At 47.7% G+C, this 19945-nt stretch overlaps 2 protein-coding genes and 1 pseudogene across 5 annotated transcripts in view; all 3 read right to left on the bottom strand.

Annotated features, from left to right (window-relative positions):
• The window catches only part of LOC123795539 (antiviral innate immune response effector IFIT1-like), a 39077-nt gene extending 20184 nt beyond the window's left edge, over positions 1–18893 (bottom strand). Inside the window, exon 1 of one of the 2 annotated variants that reach the window (XM_045802360.2) lies at positions 18776–18893. Coding sequence is in view for 1 of the 2 variants with exons in the window: in XM_045802359.2 (XP_045658315.1) it covers positions 18776–18804 (29 nt within the window). In the remaining variant the exon portion in view is untranslated. The remainder of the gene's footprint in view (positions 1–18775) is intronic. The other variant, XM_045802359.2, reaches the window with a different exon arrangement.
• Positions 127–3299, bottom strand: LOC123795540 (protein IFIT1 homolog B pseudogene; annotated as a pseudogene).
• Positions 4180–18912, bottom strand: LOC123795538 (interferon-induced protein with tetratricopeptide repeats 3-like). Of its 3 annotated transcripts, none has more exons than XM_087863169.1 (3): positions 18776–18882; positions 9618–9735; positions 4180–6073 (listed from the first exon to the last, which is right to left on the bottom strand). In XM_087863169.1, exon 3 carries the CDS (start codon positions 5923–5925, stop codon positions 4615–4617), a length of 1311 nt encoding a protein of 436 aa, XP_087719295.1. In that variant the 5' UTR covers positions 5926–6073; positions 9618–9735; positions 18776–18882; the 3' UTR covers positions 4180–4614. The 3 variants fall into 3 exon arrangements, 2 of the variants coding, with proteins under 2 accessions (XP_087719295.1, XP_045658314.2); XR_015724883.1 differs by lacking the exon at positions 4180–6073 and adding an exon at positions 6737–9053; XM_045802358.2 differs by lacking the exon at positions 9618–9735 and having other exon boundaries at positions 18776–18912.
• Positions 18913–19945: the final 1033 nt, after the last annotated feature.

Raw genomic sequence — 19945 nt, 5'->3', positions numbered from 1 at the left:
TCCACCCATAAAATGCACTCAGAGACATTGTTAGCTTATCAAGTGGTTAATTTTACTGAATGTTTTGGGAGAAAATATTTTAGTTAGAAACAGGAGAAGATTATATCATGCACGCACAGCAAACACTTAAAAACTGAGTTAATGTATTTGTCACATTTAGCTGGCATGTCCTAAATCGGCTTTCCCTTTGTCTTTCCTCAATACGTTTTAATTTTTCTTAGATGTGAGTACATGTCCGGCAACATGTTTGGAACACATAGATCCTTTGTGATTGCCAGTAGCTGGACAAACGTATAGCGAAGAGTTTGAGTTCCTTAGGAGGTTAGAGACTTGGCTCACTGAGCAGCAGGTCTTGGCAGCAGGACGGCCCTGGGAAGTGGGCCCCGGGGCTGGAACACGGTAGTGACCCCCTGAAGTCCCTTCTCCTTTTTTCTTTCTCATCTTTGCTCATTTGCTTTGCCTTCAGATCTGGTAGGTCAGCGTCCCTGGCCACATGGAAAAGAAAATCCTTTCTGTTTTTGTTTTCTGTTTCCTATGCCTTTAACTTCTGAGTGGGTAGTAGTGTCAGGTATTTTCCAAATATAGAATGCACATGTGCACAAATAATCAGGAATGCGCCTGTGTGAGCTCAAGAATCAGCCAGTGTGGAGAGAGATGCATGAGGCATGTGTATATGAGTAGCCTGTGCCCTCGGTTCAGGATCACCGCCTCCGGGAATTCATGCCTTGAGTGCGCAAACCAAGCAGCAGGAGTGTCTTTGGATCAGTGTATGGGTGTCCTGTGGGTGTGTGCCTGCAGATGCCGGGTGTGTGCACACAGCTACGCTGGCGTGTGACTGGTATGTAAGACTCCTCTGTTCAGGAGACCAGACAGACTGAGGGTGGAAGGTGCTCTTCCCAATGCAAAGCCAGAGGGGAAAGGACTCTTGTTGGTCTAGCAGGTAGCAGGTGCCCCAAACAGCCTTCATCAGCCTTGGCTAATGAGTACAGGGATGTCTTATAGAAGAGTGGATGCTCCTTTCACAGATGCATGGACGGAGGGGGAAAGAAGAGGGGAGGGGATCAGCAAGGAAAGAAAGAGGAGTGTCTTTGTTCTGTGTTCTATCAACTGTTTTTTATTTCAGCATGTTCTATGTTTCTGAAAGTGGCGATCAGCAAAGATGTTTGTTCTACTTAGCTATGAGCATATTAAATAGGTAATGGTGACCTCTAGTTCAAATCACGGTGTTGAAATCAGCAGCCAGCCTGAGAGCCTTCTCATAACACACAAAGGCTTCCCTCACTTCCCCTTTCAATTTGTGGATGAACCCAAGGATGCTTAAACTTTCCACCATACAGATATTCTGATGAACACGTCTTTTAGCCAGCTTCTCTAAGGCAGTGAGAATCTTTCCCCTGGTGCTGGAGGCTACTTTGATTTTGAGACCTTTTAAATAATGGGTGATTGCTTTATCTGCAGATATCTTGTGCAGTTCTTGGAAATGGCCATAGTGGTAATGCTCAACACTTTCTGAAAAGTGTCCTCAGCCTTTGTGTATTGGCCTATTTCTGCATACAGGTCAGCCAGTTCAACGTAAGCCAACTCAAATGTGGGCTTTATCATCAAAGCCTTTTGAATTTCATCTATAGCCAAGTGAGCCAACCTGTGGACATTTTCTCTATCCTTTCCTCTGGGCTGCCAGTTGGCAGCTCTCTTTATTTTGATCATTTGTGCCCTGTAGCAAAGCCCTATCTGGTGGTGCAGGAAGGTGGAGGAGGGGGTGGCCCGCAGGGCCATTTCTAAGAGCCGAAGAGCTTTATCCAGAGAGCCTTTTCTTCGGTAGAACTTGGCCACGTATCGGAGGACGTAGGTCTGTGAGGACATGTTGGTCAGTCCTCATCCAGAGAGAGATCTTGTACTACTATCTTTATACTGGAATGCATAAAATAGATACATTTCCTGTATGATATTCCTTTTCTGGGTGCGCAAACCAAGCAGCAGGAGTGTCTTTGGATCAGTATATGGGTGTCCTGTGGGTGTGTGCCTGCAGGAATCACACACAGGAGTCAGTGTGAGGGAGAGGAGTTTGGAGTAAGTGGAGAAAATGACAGGAGAAGATTCTAGTAGAAATCCACAACTTGGGGCTCTGAGCTGCCCCTGCGGTAGAGCCTGAAGCCTCTTGGCCTGTGCCAACAGAATCAGGAGATAGCACGGCAGAGCGCACAGAAATGCACGGGAGCAGGGTGGTTTGGTTTCATACAGTTACGGGCTTGAGTGCCAGTCATACCTCTTCCGAGCTGTGTGGCCTCGGGCAAGCTAGCAAACCTTTCTGAGCCTCATACCTTCCACATTGGTTTTTAGATGCTAGCAATGGGCTTAGCACAGATCCTGGAACGTGGTTCGGAGGCCAGGACATAAGCCTGCTATTGTTTTATTGTTACTGTTTTGTAGCTTGGGACACTTACCGTTTTATCTTCCCAGCACCCTCTCCTAGGATTCGGAGAAGTTGTCTTGGAAGGTGTGACCCTGAGCTGGTGATAATGGCAGTGTCACAGTTCTCAGTGGAGACAACGTGTTCCTATATTCCTCAAAATTTTTTGAGAGCCTCGTTCATTCCAGGCACTGAGTGGCTAAGCTTGAGGGGAGGAGTCCATGGTTTCCCCTGGGGAGGTGGACCCCCGCTCCTCCAATCGTCTCTTTTGTGGACAGCCCTGGGATCTGCTGGGACATGCTGTGTGGCCACCAGGTGAACCCGCACTTCCGCCTGGCTGGTAAAATGGGGCCAGTCTCGGAGCTCTATGTCCCCACCAGCTTACTAGTTGGGTAAGGTTGGGTATGGTCCCAGGTAGTAAGGAGGAGTGGACGTCCGTGAAAACCAGCAATTTATGCAACCCCCTCTGGGTCTCCGGAGGCCCCATTGTGTGAAGTCAGGGCCCCACCAGGAAGTGCGGGGGACGTTCCCTCAGACAACGGTACACTGTAGGTGCAGAGGTGTCTTTTCAGTAAAATTGCCCGAGCAGCAAAAGAAATCACAGCGTACGCCATGTAGGTCAGGACCGGTCAATAGCAATTCTGGGAGCCTCAACACCATCTGGAGGGTGGACGGGACTCTGAGCCTGGAGGGACAGCCTGGGTGTAGTCCAGGATCCTTCTGGGAGTCAGCTGTGTGCAATCCCTGGGGATGGGACCAGGTACCCCTGCTGGCAAAACCTGTGCTCTCCCTGATCGCGACTACTGTTTAAAACCTCTGTGTCCCTGAGCACGTGTGTTTGCTTCTAGATAGCCTGTTCCTCACGTATACGCCCCCCAGCTGTAGCCGTAGCCAGTCCCCACCTTGCCCCCAACCCCACGCTCTTCCACGCTGTCCATGTTGGTTTCCATGGTAATATTCTTTATGCGGGCCCAGCACCTCCTCTGGAACCGGACACGAGAGACGGTGCTGCTCTAGGCCAAGGCTAGCCAGGCATCAGCAATGCACTGCTGGGCACTCAGCCGCCCCCCAGCCTTCCGGGAGCCAGCAGATAGTTCAGGGCTGGGGGGCATTGCTGCTTGTATAGCCAATGTAGCTTATGAAGCATCTTCCCGGAGTTCTCCTTCTGTATGAGGAAAGGGTCAAGTTTCTGACTCTCCACTCATATAGGAGATGGGAATGCCAGGCCCTCTGTCTTGCCTGGGAACTGGCATGTAACAATCTTCCCCTGCACACACACAATCAGATGATACCACTAGGAAACCATACGCATGCAAGCCTTGTAAGTGGGGTGAGGAGAGGTGGATGGTTGCTGCATGGTGGACGACACTGTGGGTTTCCCCAGCTGGGAGGTGACTACTTGAATATTTGCATTCGCTTAGGAGGGTGAAGATCTTTGCCTCCGACCAGCCTCGTCCTGGTGCCTCTTACACACAGTCAGGGAGGCCACTGCCCAGGTATTTCTGCTCAGGAGCAGCAGCTGCTGACCGGGCCCTGGGCTCAGCCAAGGCCCCTGGCCTGGAACAGGAGTCAAGGGCAGGCTGGCTCCTCCTTGGAGCTAACGGGGCATGTGGAGAATAGTACGGCATGGCTCTATCATTTACCCACTGTCCCTAGACAGAGTCCCGAAGAGACACCTGGGGAATGGTTATCACTCTTAGTCACACATGCAAACCACACAATTACTTTAATCCTGAGTTGACATTTTCAAATTTATCGTAGCATCGCTATCCAGAACACACATTTATTGCTGTCTCGCAATCAAGAATGTATATAAACACATGGCTGAAGCCGAGAGGAAGACATAAGCAACATTCCAGGGTTAGTCCAAAGGGGGCTAGTCTTTCAAGGGGTCCAGAAGGCTAGAGAGCAATGGGGCAGAGGCCGGGAGAGCTGTTGGCAGGCAGCGGCCAGCTATGAGCCTCGGTAAGAAGGGCAGAGTTGGGGGACATCTGAAGCACGGAGCGCAACTAAGACTTAGCATCATGCAGGCCCCAAGCCCTGCATCCACGGGTCATGTCATTGGAAGGCCCACTGACTAGAGGGGTGTATGCGGCTGAGATGGAAAGGAGAGACAGATATGAGGAAGCAGTTCCACAAAGTGTCCTAAAGCAGTCCCGGGGCATCCCAGGTTCCCTGACTGTGCTCCTATCCCTCCCTGCCTTTCAGCTCAGGGCTCCGGGAGCTCTGGGAGTGGGGTTGTGCGGGCCCCGGCCTGCTGCCTCACTGCCTTCTTCAAGCTCAGACGGCGGCAGGAAAAGGCTGCCTATGCCTGTGGGGCTGTTCCGTAAGAGGTAGCCCAACTCCTTCTCGAAACATTCAGCTGCCTGCTGCAGCTCTCCGTTCAGCTTGTGGACTAATCCTTGGAGATACCAAGAATTCGGTGCATTTTGTGGAAGCTGATTTCCAGCTCTATTCTGTGGTGGGTATTTCGTCTTTCCTGCCTCTGTTGATTTGGTGCTTGTGGGCAAACCCTCCAAATCACGTTGGGTAGCAGTGTCTTCAGACTTCCCATGACACCCAGGAAAGTCGCCATAGTGCTGGTGGGGTTGTTGCCTCTGGGTGCCGGGGAGCTCCTTACTGCAAGCTATCTGATAATAGTCTTCTGTTTCCAGGAGCTCATCAGAATAGGCATACAGCGGATCTACGCCCTTGTCAATAGCTTTAATCACGTAGTCAATAGCACACTGCTTTAGCTCTCCAATCTTCTCTCCATTCCTACTAGCTTCAGATTCCCCTGCATTCTGAATTTGTTTGACTTTTGCCCTGTAGCAGCACGCAATCTGGTGGTAGAGGTAACCATTGTTTGGAATGGACTTCGATGCCCTTAGAAACAGTTCAATAGCTTTGTCTAGATCACCTTTTTTTTGGTAAAACGTGGCTGCATTGCGAAGGACATCTGTTTGGCAAGGCGTGTTCCCCAGGGCCTCTAGAACCAGCCGCTCCCCATCATCCTCTTCATTCATCCTCTGCAATTTCAGGGCCAAGAGCACTTTGATGTACTGATTGTCGGGATTCAGCTCAAGGGCCTGCTTCAGAGCGTCCATGGAGAATGGCTTCTGTGGTTTATTATCCAGACAGTACGTGGCAATGGCCAGTCCGGAAGAGAATTCTGGGTGATTGGGCTTCTCTTCTAGAGCTTTCTCAAAACACACCTTGGCCCTTTCATTGTGCTTTGCTCCACACTTCAGCCGTGTCCACCCTTCTTCGCAGTCAAGCTCGGGACACTCGATACTGTATGGGTTTGAAAACTTCTCGCAGACGCGTCTCACCTTGTGGACATACCTCTGAGCGTCTGCGAGTCTGCCCAGGTGATAGTAGACCCAGGCGTAGTTACCCCAGGTGACCAGACTGCGGGTTCCCGCCTGCTCGGCGTGCTCCCGCTGGATCAGCGCCTCCGCCCGCCACAGGTGCTCCAGCGCCGCCTCGCCGTGGCCGTTCACGTGTTGTATGTAGGCCAAGAGGTTGTACGCCATCGCTCTGGAGTCTGTGTCTAAGAATGCAATCTGGTGACACACTCTGTCTTCTAGATCACCCGAGACGCCATCTGGTTTCAGTAAGTTCCACGTGAAATGGCATTTCAGCTGTGAAAGGGCTTTCTCCAGAGAATCCTTGTTGACCTCACTGTGGAGAAAATAAACAGGGTCACTGTGTTGCCGGGCGTTGCACCCTGGGCCGCGGCGACACGTTGTTCGTGTGTCAGCTTGCCAGGCCGTGGGGTTCCCGGTGGTTGGTGACACATGAGCTCGGGGGGTGTGACGGTGTCCCCAGGAGAGATGAGCAGCTGACTCGGGGGACGGAGTGAGAGCAGACTGCCCTCCTCGTGTGGATGGGCCTCACCGCGTCTGCTGAGCGCCTGAGTAGAACCAGAGGCAGAGGGCGTGTGCAGTCTGTCTGTCTGTCTGTCTGTCTGTGTGAGCTGGACATTGTCTTCTCTCTCCTTAGACTGGAGCTTCTACCGTCAGCCTTCCTGGTGCACAGTCACACTGGGACTGGAGCTTGTGGCGTTATCCCTCCAGTTCTCGGGCCTTTGGACTCTGACTAGAATTACACGCTTGGCTCTCTGCTGGGTTTGTAGCTTGTGGACAGCGGACCGTGACTATGACCCTCAGCTTCTGTCATCCTGTCAACCAGTTCCTGATAGTACATCTCTCTTTTTCACTTTGTGTGTGTGTGTATGTGTATATACATATATATATATATGTATATACACATACACACACACACATATATATATATATATATATATACACATACACACACACATATATATATTTTAAACCTGGAGTAGGTGAGAATCTTTGTTTTAATCTTTATTTTACAGGAAAGTAAAGAAAAAAGTAGGTAAAAATAAGTATGTTTAGAAATTATTGTAGAAAGAATAAAAAAGAGGGTTAAAATTCTTAGTGAGGAACACCAAAAAATATGTCCAATTATATAAAATATGTCCCTTGCAAGAAATGGGACTAGGGCTGAAGATTCAGTTTGGTTTTGCTGTTGACAAATACACAAGGTCACAGAAAACCCAGCTGAGGTCAAACGTGGTGAGTCCACTATTTGTACCTGCCTACTCTTGATGTGAGCGAGGCTGATGGCTCCAGTGCAAGGCCGAGCTGATGACAGGACAGTCAAGAGTTCTCCATCCTGGAGCCCATCCTGTCTTAACCCTCAAGTGGAAGCTGAAGAAAAAGCCCTTAGTGAAGCCTGAGCTCTCGAGTTGGCTGACTGAATTTCCTCTATTATGGTGCTCAGAATCGTCTACTTCTTGGCCAGCAAACATGGCGAAGAACCTGGAACAACTACCTTTAGCAGATGCTTGCTACCTCTCTGCAGCCTTGGTGGTGGGGCCTGACTTCACCCAGCAGCTTATATGTCTATACATGTATCTCCTACTAGTTCTGCCTCTCTGGAGAGCCCTGACTAATCCACACCCTGAGTTTTTCTAGACAGAAGAGGAGGTACCCTCCCTCTTGCTTCCCAGCTTCACCTCCTATAGCTGTGGTCTGTGCAAGAATCCACGGAGCACGTGCCTTCCACCGCATGGGCAGACATGCAAGGCAATGTGGGGTGGGGTGCATGGGAGGAGAGGAACTGGGACCTCTTGTCCTGCTCCATTAGAAGTCAGGGCTCAGTCCTCACATTCTGGGCAAGGTTGATTCAGCCATCTGACGACCCTTCACAGGGCTACTCCTTTGTGTCACTTGGTTAGTTTTGAAGTATACTAATTTCATGGACTAGCACAATATCAGAAAAAAGTTATGTGCCAAATAGGGTTGCCATCTCATGGGAGAAAATGTATCCCCAAAGATACCAACCACCTATGCTTACCAATACCGTATTAAAGAGAAAAAGAAAGAAGCATTTTTATCGTTACTGAAGAAGGAAGAAACATAAAATCAGAATAAAGGGAAGTCCTTTAACTACTCAAAATACATTTTGCTCCCTGAGGAGCCACTGACTTTATCTGACTTTATTTGGAGTTTCCCGTGGACCAGCATGGCCCACACACGCTGCTGCCCGTGCTCTGCTCTAGCTTCTTTGTCTCTCCAGCAACACCTAGCTAAGCCGTTGCTGCCCCAGTGTGATCGCATCTGAGATGCTCCATAGCGAGAGACACAGAAGCGAGGGAATCGACCCAAGGCAAGGCAAGGGAGGGTTTGCTGTCTATCTAGATACCTTTTATGGGTGGGCCTCTATTCATGGCAGTCTTTTCCATTCTCTTGGTCCCTGGCTAGAGCACCACAATGCCAATCTTTTGTCTCCATTCTAGGGTTTTCCAATTTGGCTTCATCTGGTGAGTCTAGCTGCCCTGTTTGAGGGACTACAGATCATAACTCAGGGTAGCAATTATTAGAAAATAAATATTAAGGACAAGTGACAAAAAATGATCACTGAACAAATATGTTTGTAACCGTTAAGCAATCAAGGGACAATAAAGGCATTTCTGTGTTTCCACATTAGTTAACTGTGCTGATTGCCCAATGAGGGCATTTGGAGAGAGGAAGGCAGGCACGAGTTTCAGATCAGTAGAATGTATCTGTAGACATAGGTGCCTGGAAGTAATGGGTGGACACTCTAAGGATTAATGGAGGGTATTCACCCAACTTCTCAGTGAGCCTAGAGAAGGGCAGGTGACTTTAGACGTTTTTGCTGCAGCAAAACCAGGAACCACCTTGCCAGTTTGATCACACTATCTTTCTTTTTTTTTTTCTTATGGTGGTGATGCCGGTTGACATATCAGCAAACCAGAGGGATCTTACCACACTACGTTTTTTAAAAAAGATTTTATTTATTCATTTGAGAGAGAGAGAGCACAAGCAGATGGAAAGGCAGAGGTAGAGGGAGAAGCAGACTCCCCGCTGAGCAGGGAGCCTGACACGGGAATCGGTCCCAGGACCCTGAGATCGTGACCTGAGCCAAAGGCAGATGCTTCACCGACTGAGCCAACCAGGACCCCAACAGACTACATTTTTAAGCACTTATTGGTAAAGATTCTCTCTCCAAGATGAAATATATTCCCACCCTGTCATATAGAAGCTCCAGGAGATGTCAGTGGCTGATGAAGTGTACGGCAAGCAGAAAAGCTTGCTCTCCGCTCCAGAACCTGTAAGAGCATGGAACACTTCAGAATATTCCATCCATACCACCTCTTCACCAATGCTAGAGTTGGCCATGCTAAGACATTTATGGTAACAAAGGGCAGTTTATTCAGGAAGATAGCCAACTATGTAAGTGGAGGAGTAAAAAGGTATGCTTTCAAACTTAAATTATATACCTAAAATAATCTGTTATTGATATAAGATGTTTTACTTAAGCCTCATGGTAACCACAAAGAAAAAACCTATATTAAATACACAAAAAGGTAAAGAGAAAAGAATACAAGCATACCACTACGACAGAGAAGCGTGAAATCACAGAGGAAGAGAGCAAAGGAATGGAAAGGAAGCAAAGGGATTATAAAACAGGCAGAAAACAATGGACAAAGCCATAGAAAGTTTATAACTATTCCATGTAAACGAACCAAATTCTCCAGTTGAAAGACAGAGAAGGGCTGAATGGATGTAGAGAACACACGCTGCCTCCAGCTTTCGGGACACACACACTGAAAGGGAGGCCATGCATGGGTAGCTCTGTGCAAACCAAAGGAAGCAGCGCTGGCTCTACTTACATCGGATGAAGTAGATTTCAAGTCAGAGGGGAAGACAGTCATTACGTAACGACAGAGCAGTCAGTCCAAGGATAGGATAGGACCTTTATAAATGCTTATGCGCCCAACCCAGGAGCACCTAAATACATAAAGCAAATATTAATAGCCCTGCAGGGGGATAGGCAGCTACACAGTAAGAGCAAGGGACTTCTGTACCCCTTTCAGCAGTGCATAGATCATCCAGACAGAACATGAATGAGGAAACATCGGAACACTTCAGATCAGAAGAATTTAGACGTTTGGAGAACATTCCGTCCAATGGCAGCAAAATACACCATCCTTGGAGGTGCACATGGAACATTCTCTAAGCCAGATAGTATTTTAGGCCACAGAGCAAATCTTTAAAGAGGACTGAAGCCATATCAGGCACCTTGCCTTTCTTTCTTTCTTTCTTTCTTTCTTTCTTTCTTTCTTTCTTTCTTTCTTTCTTTCTTTCTTTCTTTCTTTCTTTCTTTCTTTCTTTCTTCTTCCTCCCTCCCTCCCTTCCTTCCTCCTTTCCTTTCCTTTCCTTTCCTTTCCTTTCCTTTCCTTTCCTTTCCTTTCCTTTCCTTTCCTTTCCTTCTTTCCTTTCCTTCTTTCCTTTCCTTTTCTTTCTTTCTTTCTTTCTTTCTTTCTTTCTTTCTTTCTTTCTTTCTTTCTTTCTCAGATTTATTTATTTATTTTAGAGAAAGAGAGAAGGTGTGTGGGGAGGGGCAGAGGGAGAGAAAGAATCTCAAGCAGACTCCCCGATGAGCGTGGAGCCTGATGTGGGACTTGATCCCACAACCCTGAGATTATGCCCTGAGCCAAAACCCAGAGTCACGAGGTCAACCAACTGAGCCACCCAGGCACCCCGAGTTACTGCCTTTTTAAAAACCAATACCCATTGTAAATGGGATGGATTCCCTAATTTCTCTTTCTTCAGTCTCATTGTTCGTGTATAGAAATGCAACTGATTTCTGAGCATTGATTTTGTATCCCACCACATTACTGAATTGCTCTATAACTTCTAGTAGTTTCAGAGTAGATTCATTTGGGTTTTACATATAGAGTATCATGTCATCTGCAAAGAGAGACAGTTTGACTTCTTCTTTGCCGATTTGGATACCTTTTATTCCTTTTTGTTGTCTGATTGCTGTTGCAAGGACCTCTAGTACTATGTTGAATAAAAATGGTGAGAGTGGGCATCCTTGTTGCGTTCCTGATCTTAAGGGAAAGGCTTCCAGCTTTTCCCCATTGAGAATGATATTTGCCGTAGGCTTTTCATAGATGGTTTTTATGAGATTGAGGAATGTACCTCTATCCCTACACTCTGAAGGGTTTTAATCAGGAAAGGATGCTGTATTTTATCAAATGCTTTTTCTGCATCAATTGAGAGGATCAATAGCACCAAAAATCATACGTTATCTTGGAATTAACTGAACCAGAGACATAAAGGATCTATATTCTAGAAACTATAAATCACTCTTGAAAGACATTGAAGAAGACACAAAAAGATGGAAAAATATTCCATGCTCGTGGATCAGAAGAATTAACATAGTTAAAATGTCCATGCTACCCAGAGCAATCTACACTTTCAATGCTATCCTGATCAAAATAACAATGGCATTTTTCAAAGAACTGGAACAAATAGTCCTTAAATTTGTGTGGAACCAGAAAAGGCTCCGAATTGCCAAGGAATTGTTGAAAAGGAAAAACAAAGCTGGGGGCATCACAATGCCGGATTTCGAGCTGTACTACAAAGCTGTGATCACAAAGACAGCATGGTACTGGCACAAAAACAGACACATAGACCAATGGAACAGAATAGAGAACCCAGAAATGGACCCTCGGCTCTTTGGGCAACTAATCTTTGATAAAGCAGAAAAAAACATCCAGTGGAAAAAAGACAGTCTATTCAATAAATGGTGCTGGGAAAATTGGACAGCTACATGCAAAAGAATGAAACTTGACCACTCTCTCACACCATACACAAAGATAAACTCCAAATGGATGAAAGACCTCGATATGAGACAGGAATCCATCAAAATTCTAGAGGAGAACATAGGCAGCAACCTCTACGAATCGGCCACAGCAACCTTTTTCATGACACATCTCCAAAGGCAAGAGAAACAAAAGATAAAATGAACTTGTGGGACTTCATCAAGATAAAAAGCTTCTGCACAGCCAAAGAAACAGTCAAAAAAACTAAGAGGCAGCCCATGGAATGAGAGAATATATTTGCAAATGATACTACAGATAAAGGACTGGTATCCAAGATCTACAAAGAACTTCTCAAACTCAATATATGAGAAACAAACAAATCATAAAATGGACAGAAGATATGAACAGACACTTTTCCAATGATGACGTACAAATGGCTAACAGACACATGAAAAGATGTTCAAAATCATTAGTCATCAGGGAAATTCAAATCAAAACCACACTGAGATACCACCTTACACCAGTTAGAATGGCAAAAATTGACAAGGCAAGAAGCAACAATTGCTGGAGAGGATGTGGAGAAAGGGGGTCCCTCCTACATTGTTAGTGGGAATGCAAGTTGGTACAACCACTCTGGAAAACAGTGTGGAGGTCCCTTAAAAAGTTAAAAATTGAGCTACCCTATGACCCAGCCATTGCACTACTGGGTATTTACCCCAAAGATACAGACGTAGTGAAGAGAAGGGCCATATGCACCCCAATGTTCATAGCAGCATTGTCCACAATAGCTAAATTGTGGAAGGTACCGAGATGCCCTTCAACAGATGACTGTATTAAGAAGTTGTGGTCCATATATACAATGGAATATTACTCAGCTATCAAAAAGAACAATTTCTCAACATTTGCTGCAACATGGATGGCACTGGAGGAGATAATGCTAAGTGAAATAAGTCAAGCAGAGAAAGACAATTATCATGATTTCTCTCATCTATGGAACATAAGAACTAGGAAGATCGGTAGGAGAAGAAAGGGATAGAGAAGAGGGGGGTAATCAGAAGGGGGAATGAAGCATGAGAGACTATGGACTCTGAGAAACAAACTGAGGGCTTCAGAGGGGAGGGAGGTGGGGGAATGGGATAGGCTGGTGATGGGTAGTAAGGAGGGCATGTATTGCATGGTGCACTGGGTGTTACACGCAACTAGTGAATCATCGAACTTTACATCAAAAACAAAAACAAACAACCAAAAATCCAATACCCATTTGCCAAGGCTTCCTCACTTACTAATTTAGCTCCTACGTGTTTTTGAAAGTTGCTCCAAATAGTCTTTATATGTATATGTGTGAAATTTATGAAATTATTGAGCAATAAATAAATTCAGATATTTAAAGGGGAAAAAGCAATCGGGTTAGGATGACTGCTGCAGAAACTTGATAAAGAGAATGTCTAAGTTCAGGTGAAACTTGGGGAGTAGAATGCCCTTCCTACCTGGAGATTCTGTCTCTACTAGAAACCCTTGCATGGCGGGAGTCCTTCTGGCCCAGGAAGAGACTTCTCATGCCTCCAGCTGCAGCCAGGAGGTTTTGCTGAGCAAAGCAGGTAAACTGGCAGTGCTAATCCTCAGGAAATACCCAGATCTGACCCACTGAGGCTCCTTGTTGCTTCTCTCCCCCACCTTCCTGGATGGTGACAGTCTGTTGGCGGGACCCACGGGCCCCAGCGTAGATGCCACTTCTACTTCCAAGGCTTAGTCAAGGCCATCACTAGAGTAGAATCTTGAAATGTTCAGAAAGAGGCCCTTACCTTATAATGATAAGAGCAGGAATTTCCAGGGAATTTCTGAGGCCCCTTGTCGCTTGGGGTGCTCTGGTTATGCTCCCACTGACCATGTGCCCACTTAGTTGGTCAGAAAGGGCACCACTGAGGGAGCCCATCACTTCAGAAAGTGAGCCAAGGAACTCTCCAGAGCAGTGCTGCCTCCACTCTGATGTGCACAGGGACCAAATCACCCGAGGGCCTTGTGCAAATGCAGATCTGGATTCGGCGGGGTGGGAAGCTGTCAGGCTCGGCTCACGCTGCGAGCAGGAGCGGTAAGCCTCCAGGAAGATTTCCCTTTTTGGCAGAGATTTCCAATCACCAGTCTCTCATCCTCAAACACCCCTTCAATGGCCTTGCTTTGTATCTGCGTCCGTCCCAGGCCACCACCCCCCACCCGCTCTGGGTGTCCTGCACTCACACTTGCGTACGCACAGTGTGGGGAGCATTTCGTGTTAGGTGAAGTACCTGTACCTCTCAAAATACGTATTTTTTCTCTGGGCCTCGTTTCTGATCTACTCAACCTGGATTTCAGAACGCAGGGCCTGCCGGTGTGCATTCTAACAGAGCGCCCTGCTCGGGTGGGGCACCCACCATCTGCTACAGTTCACTTTGTCCATGTTCATCGTCCACAGGAGAAGCCTGTGGATGATGTTGGGCCAGTAAGATGATGCCTCAGGTAGATGCCGTCAGCTCAGAAGATTTTTTTTCTACTGCTCTAGGTTCTTTGGCTAGTCTGGTAATTAAGTTGACATAAGACAGATGAGCAGGGAAGAAAATCTCCCATTTCGTGGGTGCAGGAGCCCCATGAAAGTGTGAGACCCACAGGCCGTCCGGCCGCTGAGGCTCATGTGCCCACTGAGGACTGGATGGGGGCTGGGGTCTCAAACCTGCGGGGAGAAGTTCCCAGGAAGAGGAGTGAGACATAGGTAATCAGCCTGTGCCCTGCTGTGCATGCGAGTCTTTCAGATAAAAAGCTATCTCTGGTCACAGCTCCCTTTGGGGGCAGGCCCCATATCGAAATTCTGTCAGGCAGTTAAGGGAGAGGTGAAGGTTCTTCTGGAGCTGCTGGGTCTAGATTGCATTTGGCTCAGAATAACCCACAAGCCAAAGTGGCACATTCCGGGACTGGCATTCCTTCCTCCCTTTCAACATATTTCTCAGTTCTGAAAGAGCACATTTCCGGGGAAGGGCAACCCCGTTATGACCTGGAGTTGTGCAGTGCTGCCTTAGTCATCAGCACCTGGGCAGACAAGTAAACACACTTTTGAAATAACCACAACCACCACAACAAAACTCACTGACTCAGTCTTTTCACATAAGAAACAAAACAGGAGCCAGGACCTCCCGACTCTTCTGGAGGGCCCCAGCCCTTTCGACGGGATTTCACCAAAAGGATCCGGGATCCAAGCATGCTCTCCCTCTGGGCTCTCTCAACAACTCCGGCCCCTTCCCACCCACCAGGTCCAGCTCCCCGGGGAGCACTTCCCTCAATGTCTGTAAATCAGAACTGGTCACAGAAATAAAAATGCGTGAGCTGTTAAGATAGATTTATGACCGAATGAGATAAAAGTGTATTTAATCTCTAAGCAAGCACGGAGTCGGCATCGCTTGGGAAGTAGCATGCGAGAACAAGAGTTGTGGGAAATTCTCAACTTTCTATCCGAAAAGTCGGGCAGATTTCCCTCATGATGGCTATTTCTCTCAATTCTGAAAAGCTGGGGTCCAGGCTGATTTTATCTTCTGCTCAAGGACGGAAGCAAATGCTGAAGAGCCCCCCCCCCACCCCGCCCCGCTCCCCGGGGAAGCTAGTCCTGAGGTCTGTACTTTGATCAAACGGGAAGGGAAGGCACAGTGAGCCTGAGGTCGCGCTATCTAGATCCCCTCCAAGGAGAGGCTGAAACGAATGTGTCAGAGCTGAGGTCACCCTCTGCTGGGAACAGGGCTCCACACAAACTGGTGGGGGTTTGGAAAAAGGCATTGTAGATACAGGCCCCAGTCCCAAAGCGTCTGTTGAAATCTGGGGGTGGGCGTGGGCTCAGGAATCTGCATTCGTACAAGCCCCCTGGGAATTCTGTACCTGCAGGAGCCCCTCCCTGTACCACACCTTGAGAAGCACTCTTCCACAGGGACTGTGAAAGGCAGATTCCATGCACTGGTCAGAGATAATGCAGTGAGTCTACTGGTGAGTCCAACAATCTAGAATAGAGGAAAATGACCGCAAGACACCCTGATTTCTGTCTCCCTTTCACCGCTCTGGGTTATTTCTTAAAATCGTGCCACTAAGCCTCATTTCCTTACATTCGAAATGACCTTGAATGAATTTCCTTTTTCCTTCCAGCCGAATTCTAGGAGGTAGGCCCTGGCGAGAACCACTTTTCCCCTCACCTAAGGTGTGGCTCTGTGCACTCTAAGGATGGAGTTTCCCTCGCAGCTCTCCTCACGCTCCAGTAGGGACCCTGACGGCCTAGTCCTTTTAGTCCCTGCCCCTGCTCTCTACCGGGAGCATAATTAATAGCCTGAAGACACCCGCCCTTTGGCCTTTATGCCCAGTTACATGATGCTCAGCGCTAATGACGCTGCTCTGACACCTGCTCTCTGGGGCAAGTACTTCGCTCTCTGAGCCTCATTTTGCTCATCTCGAAAATGAGGCTAATAAAAAATCACAGTTCCTCCTTCCCCAGGCTATTGGGAAGATGATCTGAACGTGGAAAGGACTTAGCAGAGTAACACTACCGGGACTGCTGAGCACATAGAAACTGTTACGGCCACGATCGCTGGCATTAGTAGTGTCATAGTTCTAAGTGAATTTTTCGTGGGGCAGAGGAGGGCACCCATCAGCCAGCTGGCAGGTGCTAGGGGTGTCCCCGAGGTGCTTTTCCCCTTTGGCAATTTTAAGCCCTGTTGGCAGGGAGCAGCGCCACCTGCCTCTGTCCCTACAGTCTCTGGGAACAGGGCAGCTTGATGTGGGTGTCAGTCCGCCAGAGCCCAGAGGGCCCCCGGGCCCCAGATGTGCTCAGGTCAGGGGCTCTGGACACACCCAAGCACAGGCCGCTGTAAAGCCTCTTGGGCAAACTGGCTAACGAGGTGCTGGGCCACATTTTCTGGTCAGCCCCACTTATGGAGACACGTATTTAGAAAAGCATAACCCGGAGAGGGAGTTAAGATGGCAGAGGAGTAGGGGACCCCTCTTTTAGCCGGTCCCATGAGTTGAGTTGCATAGGTACCAGACCAGCCTGAACACCCACGGAATCAGCCTGAGATGCAGGAAGATACATCTGGATCTCTACAAATGAACATCTCCAGCGCTGAGTATTGAGGTACGAAGCGGGGAGCCGTGAAACCGCGCACAGATATCAGAAGATAAATGGAAGGGGGAGGGAGCCGCCGCGTTCGGGCGCCGGGAAGCGGTAGCCACCTGCACGGGGGAGCGGGCGGACTCGGGGACCAGCATCCGGGAGAGAGCGGACTGAAACCGGGAGCTGGGATCGCGCGTCACCAGACTGAAATGGAGCTCCGGTGTGCTCACTGGAATCAGACTGAGACCGGGAGCTCTGGGGGGGGGGGGTGGGGGGCGGCAGCTGGCAGCTGGCGGTGTTAGAAACACAAAGGACAGAGACCCGCCGGCGTGGGATCCCTCTTACATTGTTGGTGGGAATGCAAATTGTTACAGCCACTCTGGAAAACAGTGTGGAGGTCCCTTAAAAAGTTAAAAATTGAGCTACTCTATGATCCAGCCATTGCACTACTGGGTATCTACTCCAACGATACAGACATAGTGAAGAGAATTGCCATATGCACCCCAATGTTCATAGCAGCATTGTCCACAATAGCTATATCGTGGAAGGAACCCAGATGCCCTTCAACAGATGACTGGATTATGAAGATGTGGTCCATATATACAATGGAATATTACTCAGCTATCAAAAAGAACAATTTCTCAACATTTGCTGCAACATGGACGGCACTGGGGGAGGTAATACTAAGTGAAATAAGTCAAGCAGAGAAGGACAATTATCATGATTTCTCTCATCTATGGAACATAAGAACTAGGAAGATCGGTAGGGGAAGAAAGGGATAAAGAAAGGGGGATAATCAGAAGGGGGAATGAAGCATGAGAGACTTTGGACTCTGAGAAACAAACTGAGGGCTTCAGAGGGGAGGGGGGTGGGGGAATGGGACAGACTGGTGATGGGTAGTAAGGAGGGTACGTATTGCATGGTGCACTGGGTGTTATACGCAACTAATGAATCATCGAACTTTACATCAGAAACCTGGTTTGTACTGTATGGTGACTAACATAATATAATAAAAAAACATTAAAATAAAAAAAAAAGCATAACCCGATGCACTTGGCGGTGACTTCCTCTTACCTAGCGCATCCCCAAATACCAGCCTGCAGAGCATTTGTGGGGAGAGGGAGGGGGACTTTCTTTCCTCACTCCCTGAGTGGTCACTGGGATCCTCCCTCCCCATGGGTGTTTGATGGGAGCAGCTTCTTCTTCTCTCAGCTCTATCTGATGAAAGAACTTCAGCATGTCTACAAGCATTTTAAAGAACCAAGTTCGCTGAGATTATACTTTACAGACAATAAAACTTTAGGTGTTCAGTTTGATGAATTTTGACCGATATATATACCCAAGCAACCACCACCACTATCTCCTAATAGATTTGACCTCATCCCCAAAGATTCCCCAGTGTGCCCTCCTGGCCAGCGCCACCCGCCCCCACCATCCGGGCAACCACTGACCTGCTTCCCATCCCTAGAGATGACATCAGTAATAAAAAAGAGATTAGGTCACTACGTTTTGAAGGGAGACGGCTTCCTGCTCCCCAGCTCTCATCACAGAAATAAAAACAAACCCTAAGCTTCTTGTTTTGTTTTTGTATAAGATTTCTGGGGAAATGTCCATCTGTAAGAATTGGTTCTTCCACTTGCCACCTTGGACCGATCAAACGTTTCAGGGCAAAAGTCCTCTCAGCAGGAGTGGAGTTTGCTCTACCAATTCCATCTTTAATAATATCTGCTGAAAAGAAATGCTTCCTTGTAAAATGGCAAGAAGAAAACCTCTTAGTCCTTTCAAAGAAAACAACCACCAAAAACCCCTAACGAGTAACTTCCCCGAGGTCTCACTTTGAATCTGCAAACTGTGCTTGACTGGGTCAAACACTCCTGCCAAGCCTTTCTGTCTTCCAGGCTCCCAGCGAGGGGAGCAGTTCTAGAAGCTCCGGGAGCCTGAGTGTGTCCACCGGAAAAAAACACAGAAACAGAAAGTGCCCACACTGAGAAAGGCACGCTTCATCCGTGAGCAGCCAGACCACACGGGACCCTGCCTGCACCCAGGCTCAGTTCACAGTCCTCATCCAAGATCAAGGGTACTGACGCATTCCTATGTCACTGACCTCATGTCTGCAAACTGCTCCTCTTCCATTCTGAAGAGCAGTGCTCCAAGCTGATTCGTTCTTCCGAAATTTTCTGAGTCTGCCTCAAGTTAGCGCTGAAGGAGCTATATAAGGGGTGTGAGGGCAGTGGGGGGGGCACATCAGCTGATGTTTTATCCTGTTTCTAAGCGTTTGCCTCAGTAAAGGGGAAGGGAAATGGAAAGTGAAACTGATTCCGTTCAAGAGGAGGAAAAGAAAACTTAGGGTGGAAATCTGTGATGACTCAGTCAAAGCATGTTGTTTAAAAACAGGACTCTGAAACTTACCGTTGGAGAGAATGTGAAAGCACTCCCAGGAATCTGACCGTAAATCTAGGGCAAGTCCCAGGAAACGGCTTTTCTTTTTTTGCAAGTGAACATTTCATTTTATTTATCTTGTTTGAAAACAAGAAAACCATTAAATACAATAAAATCATACAGGTACAAGACACAAGAAAAATATTTTTTAAATAACCTGTTTTTCTATTTGAAAATGAAAAGAAAAATTTAATGAAGAACCTAGAATGAGGAAACACAAAATATAAATGTAACGGTGCTGTGTGTCACCTTGACCATCCCTAGGATTGAATCCCTAGTATTAAATCACATGCTAATCAAGGTGTTACTTTGATGGCATTTTGTAAACATGACATACTCAATCGACTTTTTTCTCAAAATTAAAACCTTTTTTTTTTTCTAGAGAGAGAGAGAGAGATTGAACGCTGGGTGAGAGGGTCACAGAGAGAAGGAGAGAGAGAATCCCAAGCAGGCTCCACGCCCAGTGTGGAACCCAACACAAGGCTCGATCTCACGACCCTGAGATCATGACCTGAGCCGAAGTCAAGAGTTGACCGCTCAGCCTACTGAGTCCCCCAGGGGCCCCCAAAACGTTTTTTTTAGTGTAGTTGACACACGATATTACATTAGTTCCAGATGTACGACTCAGTGATTTGACAAATGCATACATTATGCTGTGCTCACCGCAAGTGTGGCTGCCATGTGTCCCATTGCATGGCCACTCCAGTATCACGGACTGCATTCCTCATGCTCTGCTTTTTATCCCTGTGACGTACTCATTCCATCGCTAGAGACTCTGTCTGCCTCCCCCTCCCACCATTTGGCCCAACCTCCCACCTCCCTTCTCTCTGGCAAC

The sequence above is a fragment of the Ursus americanus genome, chromosome 6 (genome assembly GCF_024610735.1).
Source record: "Ursus americanus isolate L20-20 chromosome 6, mUrsAme1.1.p, whole genome shotgun sequence".
Lineage (NCBI taxonomy): Eukaryota > Metazoa > Chordata > Mammalia > Carnivora > Ursidae > Ursus > Ursus americanus.
The sequence above is the reverse complement of the archived record's forward strand: the minus strand, read 5'-3'. Positions and strand labels throughout refer to the sequence as shown.